Source organism: Myxocyprinus asiaticus, chromosome 46 (assembly GCF_019703515.2).
Source record: "Myxocyprinus asiaticus isolate MX2 ecotype Aquarium Trade chromosome 46, UBuf_Myxa_2, whole genome shotgun sequence".
NCBI classification, from domain to species: Eukaryota; Metazoa; Chordata; class Actinopteri; order Cypriniformes; family Catostomidae; genus Myxocyprinus; species Myxocyprinus asiaticus.
Genome location: NC_059389.1, coordinates 14,022,482 through 14,036,508, shown reverse-complemented (window position 1 = coordinate 14,036,508; position 14,027 = coordinate 14,022,482). Strand labels below are relative to the sequence as shown.

Sequence of the window (14,027 nt, the reverse complement as noted above, 5' to 3'; positions counted from 1 at the left end):
TTTTCTTCTTTTTTTTTTTCTTTTCAGTATGAATTACCTATAAACATGTTTTCATACACACAGCATATCGGGCATTTCCAGAAACATTATATGATTTTGAATAATCAATGTTTAAAATATCACCAATAGAAATTTGTAAGATTCTTTTTTCCTCTGATTGGGTCATGCCCCATAATGAAACATCGCACCATTTTTCAGCTTCTCCCACTGAATTTTCCGCCATTTTGAATTTTCTGAAAAAACAATTTTTTCTACCTCCTAGACCGTATGTCCGATTTATTCGAAATTTTGCACGTAACATCTTGAGACACTCATGACAAAAATCAATAAGATTTATTATTAACAAAACCAAACCATTCTCGTATGCTTCAACGAATTTGATTGCGAACACACCAAAATGGACGTGAGGCTCTATCTTCGCAACGCTTTAGCATATTGACACAAAACTTGGAATATGTCATTACAAGCATGACCTGAGTGTACCTGCAGCGTTTCGGCACAGTGCCACCAAGTGCTCAGGAGGTATGAAATTGCTATTTTTGCTTGTAACTTCTGAAAAGTTTGTCTTAAAATTATGAAGCTTGTCACCTTAGATTTTTTTGGGTCATGCCGAGTACAGTGATCCCCAATTTTCCTATGTCCGCCAGATTGGGTGTCGGCCATTTAGAATTTTGTCTAAAATTGATGTAGATTACAAATGCACTGGTGTATTGTTACAAAATCTGGTATACTCAAAAAGTTTGGTCACAGCACAATCTAATGGTCAAAAGATACAAATAAATGCTTATAACTTTTGATTAATTTGGCCTATTGTCATGACACTTGTGTTGTTAGCTTCCTTGGGTCATGCCGAGTACATTGATACCACATTTTCCATGGTCGGCCATACTTCCTGTCAGCCATTTTTCATTTATTTTTAAATCCTACTTTTTGGAACTCCTCCTAGAACATAAGTCCAATTTTCACAAAATTTTGCATGTATCATCTAGAGACACTCAACACAAAAAGCTATGAAAAGTTTTTTGACAGACCAAACCCTTCTTGTTTAATGCCTTAATGAATTTAATGGAAAGATGCTTTGGTGTACTGACATGAAACTTCATATATGGCATTGTGGCCAAGCTCTTACAATACCATATCAATTTGGTGACAGCGCCACCTATTGTTCAAAAGTTATAAGCATTTAAACAAAAATATAAGTAATAAAACAAGTATTTTTTCACCACTCTGCTTAAAATCATCACCGGAATTCTATATTCAATCAAAATGTTTGCCATTGGTGTGCTTTGCCCCATAATTGCTGCTTGCAGCTATATTTTATTATTTGTTTTGTCGCAAATCCTGTGTTTGACTAATGAAATTCCCGTTGTGTGACTGTGTTGAATTTCTTTAAATTGAAATTCTGTGAATACCTTTTCATGAAATTCCAAATTAAATTCCAAAATCAAATTCAAAATCATTATGCGGTCCAATTCAAATTCAAATTCGTGAATTGAAAAGGAGGCATTTCTTCTAAACTTGATGATAACCTACACAAACAAACACACACTGTATCAGGGGGTTGTAACCTCCATCCTCCCTCAAATAACCTGTATACCAAAATAAGTTTATCAAATGAAACAGAATGTGTTATTTATTGACATATGTCTACCCATTGACAGCATTTTCCAAACTCCAGACATCCTGTCTTCAGCAGCCCTTTTAAAACTCTCTTAGGGATTATGAGTATCTCTCTTACCCGGATCCCCAGCTCCACGTTTTCCCCTCCATAAACTTCCATCCCTTCATCCAGCAGTCCAATCTCCTCAAAATATTCTCTATCCACCACGAAGCAGCCAATCAGAGCAGGACTCCTTGTAAACAAGAGAGGAGATACAGTACAAAAAGCTAACAAATGTGACCTCAAATGACTTATGAGAAAGAATTTTACTGAACAAAAAGTAGAATATTTTCATTAGACAATTAGTTTTATACATGTTAAACAGATATTGGTAAATCTTTGTAAATACAGCTCTGGAAAAATTTTTATTTGTTTGAGTAAAATTAACATTTTTTTTTTTATTCTATAAAGTGCTGACAACACTTCTCCCAAATTCCAAATATAAATATTGTAATTTAGAGCATTTATTTGCAGAAAATAGCAACTGGTCAAAATAACAAAAAAAAAAGATGCAGTATTTTCAGACCTCAAATAATGCAAAGAAAACAAGTTCATATTCATTTTTAAACAACAAAATACTATTGTTTTAACTTAGGAAGAGTTCAGAAATCAATATTTGGTTGAATAACCCTGATTTTCAATCACAGCTTTCATGCATGTTGGCATGCTCTCCACCAGTCTTTCACATTGCTGTTGGGTGACTTTATGCCACTCCTGGAGCAAAAATTCAAGCAGCTCGGCTTTGTTTGATGGCTTGTGGCCATCCATCTTCCTCTTGATCACATTCCAGAGGTTTTCAGTGGGGTTCAGGTCTGGGGATTGGGCTGGCCATATCAAGGTCTTGTTCCAGTGGTCCTCCATCCACACCTTGACTGACCTGGCTGTGTGGCATGGAGCATTGTCCTGCTGGAAAAAACAATCCTCAGAGTTGGGGAACACTTTCTTCCGGGATAACCTTGTATGTGGCTTGATTAATGCGTCCTTCACAAAGACGAATCTGCCCGATTCCAGCCATGCTGAAGCACACCCAGATCACCACCGATCCTCCACCAAATTTCACAGTGGGCCTCTCCAGGTCTCCGTCTAACCATTAGATTACCAGGTATAGGATTTTTGAAGATGGATGGCCACAAGCCATCAAACAAAGCCGAGCTGCTTGAATTTTTGCACCAGGAGTAGCATAAAGTCACCCAACAGCAATGTGAAAGAATGGTAGAGAGGATGCCAAGATGCATGAATGCTGTGATTGAAAATCAGGGTTATTCAGTTATCCAAATATTGGTTTCTGAACTCTTCCTAAGTTAAAACATTAGTATTGTGTTGTTTAAAAATGAATATGAACTTGTTTTCTTTGCATTATTCGAGCTCTGAAAACACTGCATCTTTTTTTTATATTGACTAGTAAATAAATGCTCTAAATGACAATATTTTTATTTGGAATTTGGGATAAATGTTGTCAGCACTTTATGGAATAAAACAAAAATGTTCATTTTACTCAAACACATACCTACAAATAGTAAATCCAGAGAAACCGCTAATTTTGCAGTGGTCTCTTAATTTTTTCCGGAGCTGTATACCTGATTGGTGCAGTTTGGTTCTTCTGTGTCCACCAGGATTTGGGAGGGTTCAGGTAGCGACACCACAGTTCCCAGTCAAAGCCTTGAGCAGATAGAGGATACTCTTCAATCTCAAACGTGTCGTATTTAATGTTGTCAAAAGTGGGGGAGATGACCCTGGTTCTGTCTTCTTTAATTCTGTGAAGGATTGGTTCAGCCCTTAGATCAAAAGAGATAAGACATGCTTTAAGTTCAAGGAGAGTAATTTTAGTCATAATAGATGGATGGATCTAGTTTGTCTCTTAGTAATCACTATTTTTACAATTCCGTTTGGTGACACTAGTGGCGCAGAAATGACACACTCCATCCTTAAACTTTACAGCTCCACAATCACAGAACACCATATTTAATGCAGTCTCTTTTATGCCACTGCAAATAAAAATGTACACTTGCTTATGAAATCTGAATGTGGCTTTCACTCTGGCAGGCGATGATTTTTAGATTGATAGCATTACATAATCATGGCAAACTAGAAGCCATCGATCTCACTGTCAAAGAGATAACGGTCCTTTAAAAAACTAATCTTAAAAGTTGTGAAGACTAGCATTAGCGCTGTATTTGAACTTCATAAACACCCCCAGGCAAGCTGAAAGCAGTACCATCCTTTCTGAACCAACTGCATTGAAGCCCAGTGTGCTGAGGTGAAACTTCTTTGTGTGTTCATGAAGTGATGGAACACTGCATTAATTCAAAGCAGGAATAAGCTGACACACATAAGAGACACTTTGGATGCTATCCAAAGCCCCTTTTTTTTTTATTGTTTTTTTATTCGCACAGAGAATAATTAACAGGTATGTAACTTGACAGCTGCGCTGAGTGCATTGATTGCAGTAGACAGGAACTTCTGCTCATATTTCTGCCCTCACACCCACACAGAACTCACACTGCACAGAAGAACAGGCTATTCCTAAATCTATATATGCATTATAACAGATATACAATATTTACAGATCTCCATCTACATTTTAATAGAAGTGTTGAATTGGCTTAACATCTCATTTGTAGAGCAAGTGAGCATTCTTGTCCGAATTCACTCTCATTGTGCACAAAGGAGAACTGAAGGCAAAAGGTAAAACATGTTGTTTGTTTATTTTTATGGGGTTAGGGTTGGGGGTGGGGGGTGTCAAAATGTCAATCTCAATTATTTTTGGAGTAAAAGGACAGGTCAAAAAAGAACCTTAGAAAGGTGGCTTCTTCATTATTTAATTTTTACACAGATATATAGGTCTATTACTAAAATCAGTTGACTTCAGTAGCCCTTGTTACATTATATGCCACTGGTGTGAGTCCATTCTCAAGTTAGAATGCCAATAACTCTTGAAGTATTAAATAAATCTTAATATCCTTTTATATTCTGGTTCAAAACTGACCTTTATGCATCCTCATTTTAAAGGCCCTATGTGGTTAAATCCCAGAGAAAAGAAATTGTATCCAACCTTTTTCTGAGAAAGGCATTATCAGAAATTCAGCATCAGACTCTAATAAACACAGAGCACAAAAGCAATCCATGAGACTCCAGTGGTTAAATCTATATATTCAAAAGTGATATGATAGGTATGGGTGAGAAACAGATAAACATTTAAGTCCTTTTTTACTAAAATTCTCCTCCTGCCCAGTAGGTGGCGATATGCACAAAGAACGTGACTCACTAAAAACAAAAGAAGAAGAATGTGAAGTGGGAGTCACGGGACGCCATGCAAGGTTCGGACGTGTGAACGGCGAGCTCTGCACACTTTGCTAGTTTTTAATACTTTTTATGTCATAAACTGGTGAGATTCAATACACCCTGATTCTAACTGTTTTATGAAGACAATATGTCAAAGAATTCAAAATCCTCAGGCTCTGGAGATATTAAAAACACCTACGTGCTCAAGCTGATACCCCTGACAGGGCCGCAGACCAGGGACTCAGTTTGGATGGTGCGGCGGGAGAAATTCAGCATCAGCTGTCGAGTATGTCTGCTGGCGAAGGTCGTCGTAGACTTGGAGGATCTGGCTGTAATACATCGATTGATCACTTCCATGGAGATGAAATTCACTGAGTTGGTTACAAGAATGGGGGATGTCGGAAAACGGATCGATTATCTGGAGTCATCGGAGAGGGAATTAGCTGCTAACCTGCTAGCGACCAAGACAGACTTGCACCACGTTTGGGAAAAACTGGAGGATTTGGAGAATCGTAATCGATGAAACAACGTCCAAATTGTTGGAATTCTTGAGCACGAGGAAGACCGAGATATGGTAAAATTCCTAGAAGGGCTCTTTCCGAGTCTGCTCAACATAACAGGCCATAAGCTGGAAATCGAGCGAGCTCACAGGGTCCCGGTTCGGAGATCCGCTGAGGGAGGGAGACAGGCCCCGATCAATTCTGGCCAAATTTCTGAGATCATCCGATAAAGATCTCGTGTTACGTGAGGCGAGGAGTAAAGGAAAGCTTTCTTGGAAGAACCACAGCATTTTCTTGTTCCCAGACATTGTGAATTAGACAAGAGAGAAACATGATCGATTCAAGGAATGCAGGAATCTCTTACATCAACGGAAGGTCGCTTTTGCACTGATGATTCTGGTCAAACTGAGAATAGATACTAAGGATGGCCGTAGAGAATTTACATGCCCATAGCAAGCATTGTCCTTCATAAAGACATTGGAGTGAGTAAGCCATTTGATGATTTTCATGTTGCTGCCTAGTGGACCTGACTCACTGAACATACACTCGACTGCCCGAGGAAGCTGGGCGCCTTCTTTGATTCTTTCTGTGCTGGTTCCACCTAGTGGCTGGAGTTTGTTTTGTGTAATATAATTTCTTTGGGACAACTTGTGGATGAATCTGCACATTTTTGGTGCTTATGCCTCCTGTGGCCTGGAGTTTGTTTTGTGGAATATCTCTTGCAGGATACTGGAGTGATTGGGTCTTTTGTTGCACTCATGTATCAGCCGAATGGGCCGGCTTACTGAACATTCGTTTGACTGCCCGAAGAACTGAACTTTCTTTTTTTTGTGCTGGTTCACTAGCGGCAGGAGCTTGTTCTGTGGAGGAACACACCGGGACAGTTATGTGGATGAATCTACACGTTTTTTGTGTTTATTCTGCTTATTGGCTGGATTTCTTTTTTGCTGTGTAATTCTGTCTCACAAAATTTGTATAGAAGCATCGGACATGAGCAATCTGATGGCAAAGTTGTCGCAGGGACTCTCATAGGCTTACATGGACTGTTTGAGTTTAGAGGGATGGACGCCAGTTGGTGCTGTCATGCGTGGGATTAATGCGCATGTTTTACTTTTTATGTTTGTTTGGTTCGGGGGAAGTTTTGGGTTTGATTGTTACACTAATGTTGGAATGTGATCTTTATAATATTGTTTTTGACACAATCTATTTTTTCTAATATGTCAAATGTTAATATGAGTGGATTATCTTTCTCCTCATGGAATGTGAATGGGCTGGGGTACCCCATAAAAAGAAGGAAGGTTATTTCTTTTCTTAAATGTAAGAAATATGATATAGTGTTTCTTCAAGAAACGCATCTTTCCCTGCAGGAAGCTGAAAAATTTGGGAAGATATGGGGTGGGCATGTTTTCTTTAGTGCTGGCTTGAGTAAGAGCAGAGGAGACATTACATTGATAAGTAAACATTTACAATTCAAATGATAACTTAGGAAGAATCATTATTGTTTTAGCAGAAATTCAGGGGCAAAGGTTGATTATGGCTAATATTTACGCACCTAACGCTGATGACCAGGGCTTTTTTGTAGATCTTGAAGGGATGTTGCAAGCTGCTGGCACCCCTCATGATATAATATTGGGAGGAGACTCAGTCCTTGATCATAGTGAAGCAAAAGTGTGCAAGCCCCCTAGAGCAACATTGTCGCTTCTCAGGATGTGTAAAAATCTTGGCCTTACAGATATTTGGAGACTTTTGAACCCATCTGGTAGGGACTATAACATTTTTTCATCAGTCCATAAGATTTATTCTAGAATATATATTTTTTTATATAGCCAAGTCCCTCATTTAATCTGTTGTTGATTGCTCAATTGGAAACATCTTAGTCTCAGATCAGCCCTGGTGAGTTTAGAGGTGTTGCCACATATGGAGAAAAAGAAATCATATAGTTGGTGCTTTAATGTATACTTTTTGCAAAATCCTGAATTTTAACAAATGTTAAAGGCTGAAATTAATGTTTATATGGAGACCAACTAGTCCTCAGTATCCTCTGTGGGCCTGGCATGGGAGGCACTTAAGGCGGTTCTTAGGGGCCAGATCATACAGTATGCATCATTCACCAAAAAACAAGAACTTGTGTAGTTGGAAGGGAATATTAAAAGTGCCGAGGCAGAGCTGAAGCACCGAATGTTGTCTGATGGCCTCAGAGAATTGACCCGATTGAAATACAGATATAATACTATTTTGTCGCAGAAGGTGGAGTTTTGGCAATTCAGGGCAAGACAGTCATACTTTGAGTCGGGGGACAAAGCAGGAAAGCTTTTGGCTAGATACATAAAGCAGAGAGAGTCTTTTTCTACCATTTCCTCAGTGAAATCTGCTGGTGGGGAAATATTTACCTCGGCCATTGATATTAATAATGCTTTTAAAGAATCTTATCTTGATCTTTATAGTTCCACGTCTTCGTCTACTGATGAAGATGTTAGGAACTTTGTGGAACCATTAGAACTCCCTAAACTGATGACTGAGCAAAAAAATTCGCTTGATTCTGAAAAAACCTTGGAGGAGCTTAGCAAGGTAATTAAGGCCTTGCCTTCTGGGGCCAGATGGCTTTGCCGCTGAATTTTTTTAGATCTTATGCTACAGAACTGGCTCCACTTTTGTTAGAAGTTTATACGGAATCATTAAAGAATGGAAAGCTTCCACCAACCATGACACAAGCCCGGATCCGTCTGATTCTTAAAAAGGACAAAGATCCAAGCGAATGTAAGAGTTACCGTCCAATTTCCCTGATCCAGCTAGACGTAAAAATATTGTCAAAAATTCTGGCTAACCGATTAAGTAAAGTTATGACATCTCTTATACATATAGATCAGGTTATCTTCTGATAACATTAGGCGTTTCATCAATATCATGTGGTCAGTGGCAAATGATCAGACTCCGGTCGCTGCCATCTCACTTGACGGCGAAAAGGCAGAACTGGATTATCTTTTTAAGATTTTGGAAATATACGGGTTCGGGAAAACTTTTATTGGATGGATTAATTTACTTTATAGACACCCGGTAGAAGCGGTACAAACAAATGGATTAATTCTTTTTCTACCAATTTTGATTGCCCAATTTCCAATGTGCTTTTAAGTCCTCGTGGTCACGTAGTGATTCCCCTCAGTCCGGGTGGCAGAGGATGAATCCCAGTTGCCTCCGCGTCTGAGATCGTCAACCCGTGCATCTTATCACGTGGCTTGTTGAGCGCATTGCCACGGAGACAGAGCATGTGGAGGCTTCACGCCATCCACCGCGGCAATCACGCTCAACTCACCACGCGCCCCACCAAGAACGAACCACATTATAGCGATCACAAGGAGGTTACCCCATGTGACTCTACCCTCCCTAGCAACCGGGCCAATTTGGTTGCTTAGGAGACCTGGCTGGAGTCACTCAGCATGCCCTGGGATTCGAACTAGCGAACTCCAGGAGCGGTAGCCAGCGTCTTTACCACTGAGCTACCCAGGCCCCTATTAATTCCTTTTCTAAGTTCTCAGAATTTATCTATGATGGCGAAGGTTTATATTATTAAAATGAATTGTATTCCAAAATTGAACTACCTGCTACAGTCTCTCCCTGTAGATGTCCCCCTCTCTTATTTCAAGCAACTTGATAGCATAGCGAAGTCCTTCATTTGGAATGGTAAATGTCTCCGTTTACACTTCAGTAAGTTACATAGGCCAATTGACTAAGGTGGGCTAGGCCTACCCAAGATTTTGCTTTATTATTATGCGATCGGTCTCAGACATTTGGCTCATTGGTCACTTCCACCTGAGAGAGCCCCTCCCTGGTTTTGTATTGAACAGGAAGTTCTTACCCCTATTTCGCCACTGCAAAGCCTTTCTATCAAACTAACTGGAGAGGTTAAGTTACACCCCGTTATCTCGCATTTGCACTCGGTATGGACAAAAATGTCCAGTGTGTTTAATTCGGACATTTATTTAAATGTTGCCTCAAGCATATGGCTGAACCCTAAATTATTTCTGCTGGTTAGACTGGATTGTGAAGGGGGTTACTACACTCTGTGACCTATATGAGAGTGGAGTATTGAGATCTTTTGAAAATTTGGTTCAACATTTTGGGATTCCCAGATTGTATTTACAGCTGCACCACCCGCTCTGTATTGTTTTTGGGAGAAGCATACACCCCCGTAAAGTGGAAGATACTCTGGGAGAGGTGATTACTGCTTTTGGAAAAGGTCATGAGGCATCAGTGTATTACTCCCTGCTAATTCAGTGTCTGGGGGACGGAACTTCAACTTCTCTCAAGAGATTATGGGAGAAAGATTTAAACTTGGTATTGGAGGAGGGAGTGAGGGATTGAATTCTAAAAAACGTCAAGTCTGCATCTAGAGATGCAAGGGTTCGCCTTATGCAATTCAAGATTTTATATACATTCTATTGGACCCCCTCTAGATTGTATAGACTTGGTCTTTAATGTTTTTTGGGGGTGTATTAAGATCCAAGAGTTTTGGTTGAAGGTTCAGTGTGTCATTTGTGACATTTTGGGCACTCAAATTTTGTTTTGCCCCAGACTCTGTATTCTGGGCGATGGGGCGGTCATAAATTTGGGGGACAAACACATAAGAGATTGGGTCCTGACCAGTATTATGATTGGCAGGCAGATAATGTTAAGGGGATGGAAGTCAGATGGGGCTCCCTCATTTCCAGAGTGGTATGCGGAGATGGGGAGTGGCAGCTTTTGAGGAGATGTCGAGCAGAGGGCTGGGGGTTTGAGATTTGTTTGCTAGGAAGTGGGGCAGGTATTTGGTGTTTTGGGGCGACTCACGGGGAGGGGCTGTGGAGAGAGAGGTTTAGTTTTAATTATATATGATTATTATATTTTCTTTTTTGTATTTTTGTGTGTGTGTATTCTATTTGTGACCACAGGGGTGTTCGTTGGGGGTCGGGGTGGGGTTGGTGATTGGGGAGGGGTAATAGTGGGGGTTAAATGTCGACTCAATGTATATATGTTGTGTTTTAGCATTGTTATATGTTTGAGTCGATAAAAAATGTTAATTGAAGAAGAATGTGAAGTGAAAGTGAATTTTTATAGTAAAAAAGGACTTAAATATTAATCTGTTTCTCACCCACACCTATCATATCACTTCTGAAGACATGGATTAAACCACTGGAGTCGTATGGATTACTTTTATCCTGCCTTTATATGCTTTTTGGACTTTCAAAGTTCTGGCCACCATTCACATGCATTTTCTTGACCTACAGAGCTAAAATATTCTTCTAAAAATCTTCATTTGTGTTTAGCAGAATAAAGAAAGAATTATCCTAGAATATGGAAAATAGTAATAATAAAGAATAAGTGTCCAAACTTTTGACTGGCAGTGCAAATGACCTGAAAATATACTGTCACTGACCATCCCATGCTGAATTCCACATGGGCATCAAACAGGGCCACGATGGAGGCGGTGGCAGCTCTCCAGCCACTCACACGAGAGCGAATCAAACCCTCCTGTTTGTCATGCCGAACCAATTTAATGAAGTCAGGATGCTGCTGGTTGGTCTCTTCTACAAACCTCTGCAGGTTTTCTCTCAGTTCGGCTGTAAGTGAAGAGAAGCAAAGAGGGATTAGTTGAAAAACAGGGATTAAGGTTCCCAAACTTTCTGCAACATGATCACACAGGAAGTTGACATGTTGCTACCGAATGTTCCAGTCCCCTATTTGTTCCACTGACAAACACCATCTCCCATCACATTTCTGCATCAGTTCAAATGGGTTTATCTTTTACTGTGGCACGACGGATGCGTTTCTGTGTGCGCTGCGTCAGCAACCCGGGTTCTTGTCCCACGCTTAAACCAGGAAGTAATTGCGTTTACATAATCAATGACGAGTCAGATTCAGATCCATACTCCACTCATGCTTAGATTTAGAGTTGGGGTTTAGGTTTGGGGGTAGAGTTAATAAAATATGCATATTACATCATTTACAACAAAAAACAACTCGCATTTGAAGCCACTCTTTAGACATTTCACCTGGAAACTGTAGCTCACATGTGCCCACACGTTTAACAACACTTCCAGCTTTAGCCACTGGGGGCAGTGGTTTAAATATCGATTAGCACAAACCGATTTCAGCTGAAGAACTTTGACCTCCTGTTGCCGAATTCACAATGAGATCAGACTGATTTTTGACCCATGAATTTCCATAATTTTTCCCTGACCTTTCCAGTTGTTTGTGATTGCAGGATAAGCATTTTTATAAATCTTTTTGATTCAGAACTATTTGCTAATGAATCATTTAGATGGAATTTTGACATCACTATGGCTTATAATAAAGTTTTACTCTACACAACTCTAACTAATTAAATATTTTAGAACAACGCATAACTACAAAAATGTATATTCACAAAATAAAAATGTCCATGACTTTGATGACTTTAAATATTTGATATTAAAAATGTCCATGACTTTTCCACCATTTTAAAATTCCCTTATATTTCCAGGTTTTCAATGATCGTGGGAACCCTGAGGGAAAGTGTGAAAGACATCATACAATCTTAAAATCATACCTGCTGTTTACAACATCACCCTTGTGGAATCTGCAAAAGTTTCAGTACTCAATATTTCAGTAGAGACCCTAGTGACATGCGTACCTGACATTTATTACATTCTAATAAAAATTTGTTTATATAGATTTCCCCATTCGATCTCTCAGGGAATTACAGACATGAACTGAAATACTCAGAACATCAGACACTAATATTTGTCAGCGCTCTGTGATATTTGCAGCCTCTCTTGCTGTCTGTCGGTGATTACTCCCTTTCCCTCTATCTCCTGTGCTGTTTGTTTTTATTAGAGAGACAGACATCATCCTGTATCACCATGGCAACCAGATGGTGTGACGTGGGGCTGCTGTTAATCTGTGGGAGAGGGAAATGTCCGCACCTCTGCACCTCACGTTAACCCCCCCCCAATATAACACACACACACACACAGGAAAATGTCACCATAGCATAACCACTGTGAACTGCCACAAAGTCTTTATACGGTAAAACTAAATAAACATGAGGTGACCGGGAGCAAATAAAGGCTTTGCTTTCTGACTGGATATAAACTGAGATGAACCCACCTGAGTAGTGAGCTTTACTGCACACCTGAGCCAACAAACTGTTATCGTAAAAAAAAAAAAAAAAAAATGTACTAAAGGCAGCACCTTTAAGCAGTGGTATTTAAAAAAAAAAAAAAAAAGAATTTGCCAACCCATAATTTTCTACAATCAACAATCCACATTACATCACTTAGGATGGATAGTGTGCGAGTTGGGATGCAGCCGAAGACATAATATTCTTCTGGACCAGTCAAATTTCTTCTTAAAGCACTATGGCTCCTGATGTTAAACCTTATAAAACATTTAAGTGTACACACTGTACACTTATAATTATGCTTCACATAATCCCCCAGTGTTATCGTGTTACCGACCTCAGGATAACATTCATATGTATTATTCATATTAATCTGTTATGCAAGAATCAATTCCTGCTGAAGGAGTCCCTGTATGCCATGGTTAAATTAAAAGGCATTCTGGGGCACAAAAGGAGATGTTAGGCAGTTTTGGAGTCTCAGTCATTGTTCACTTGCATTTCATCTTTTTTCCATAAAATGAAAGTGAATGGTGACTGAGGTTGTCATTCTGCCTAACATCTCCTTATGTGTCCTTATGAAAGAAAGGTGATTGAGATGCAGCCAACCACTCACCGTTGCTGCTGTTGTCATCAACAAGTATAATCTCCTTGAGTAGGTGGGAGGGCGTCCGACGGATCACTGAATGAACGGAGCGCAGGATGACTGACAGAGCTTCATTCACAAAGATGAAGATGATGCTAACTTGTGGTAGACTGGATGGGTATGAGATGTTTCTGCACCTGGAGGAGAGAAAACCATAAACGGAGGGTGATACATCTGCAGGGGGTAAAGGAAAGAGAAGATGTCACACTTGTGCCTTCTAAAAGCTTTTTGAGCAGGTTCAACAATGATAAATATCCTCTCCCTTTATGTGGATTCTGCTTTAAAGAAAAAGTTAATTAATTTACTCATCCTCATGACATTTCAAACTGGTATAATGCAATTTTTTCTGTGGAACAAAAAAGTAAAAACTTTGAAGAATCATCATGCAGATCATTTCCATAGAATTACCAGTTCAAAGTGACCATGTCTTTCAAGCTCCAAAAAGGACAACAAAAAAAAAAAACACCTTAAAAGTACCATAAAAGTAGTCCATATGACTTGTGTGCTATATTCAAAGACCTCTTAAGACATACGACATCTTTGTGTAAGGAACAGACTGCATTTTAAGTCATTATTCACTGATAATTTTCCCTCTGCCTTATCTCTCAAATAAAATATAGAAAAAGAGAATATTTCCACCGAATAACAACTTAAATTTCAGTCCATATGACTTGTGCACTATATTCAAAGTCCTCAAGAAATACGATAACTTTGTGTAAGGAAAAGACTGAAATGTAAGTAACTATTCATTGATAATCTTCCCATCCTCCTCAGCTATCAAATCAAATATAGAAAAGGAGAATATTT

At 39.3% G+C, this 14,027-nt stretch overlaps 1 protein-coding gene across 2 annotated transcripts in view; it reads right to left on the bottom strand.

Annotated features, from left to right (window-relative positions):
- Positions 1-14,027, bottom strand: part of galnt18a (UDP-N-acetyl-alpha-D-galactosamine:polypeptide N-acetylgalactosaminyltransferase 18a) — a 75,455-nt gene that overhangs the window by 28,041 nt on the left and 33,387 nt on the right. For both annotated transcript variants that reach the window (XM_051689800.1, XM_051689801.1), the window contains exons 3-6: positions 13,191-13,357; positions 10,853-11,036; positions 3,238-3,435; positions 1,739-1,853 (exon numbers count right to left, since the gene is read on the bottom strand). In XM_051689800.1, coding sequence (XP_051545760.1) covers positions 1,739-1,853; positions 3,238-3,435; positions 10,853-11,036; positions 13,191-13,357 — 664 coding nt within the window. The remainder of the gene's footprint in view (positions 1-1,738; positions 1,854-3,237; positions 3,436-10,852; positions 11,037-13,190; positions 13,358-14,027) is intronic.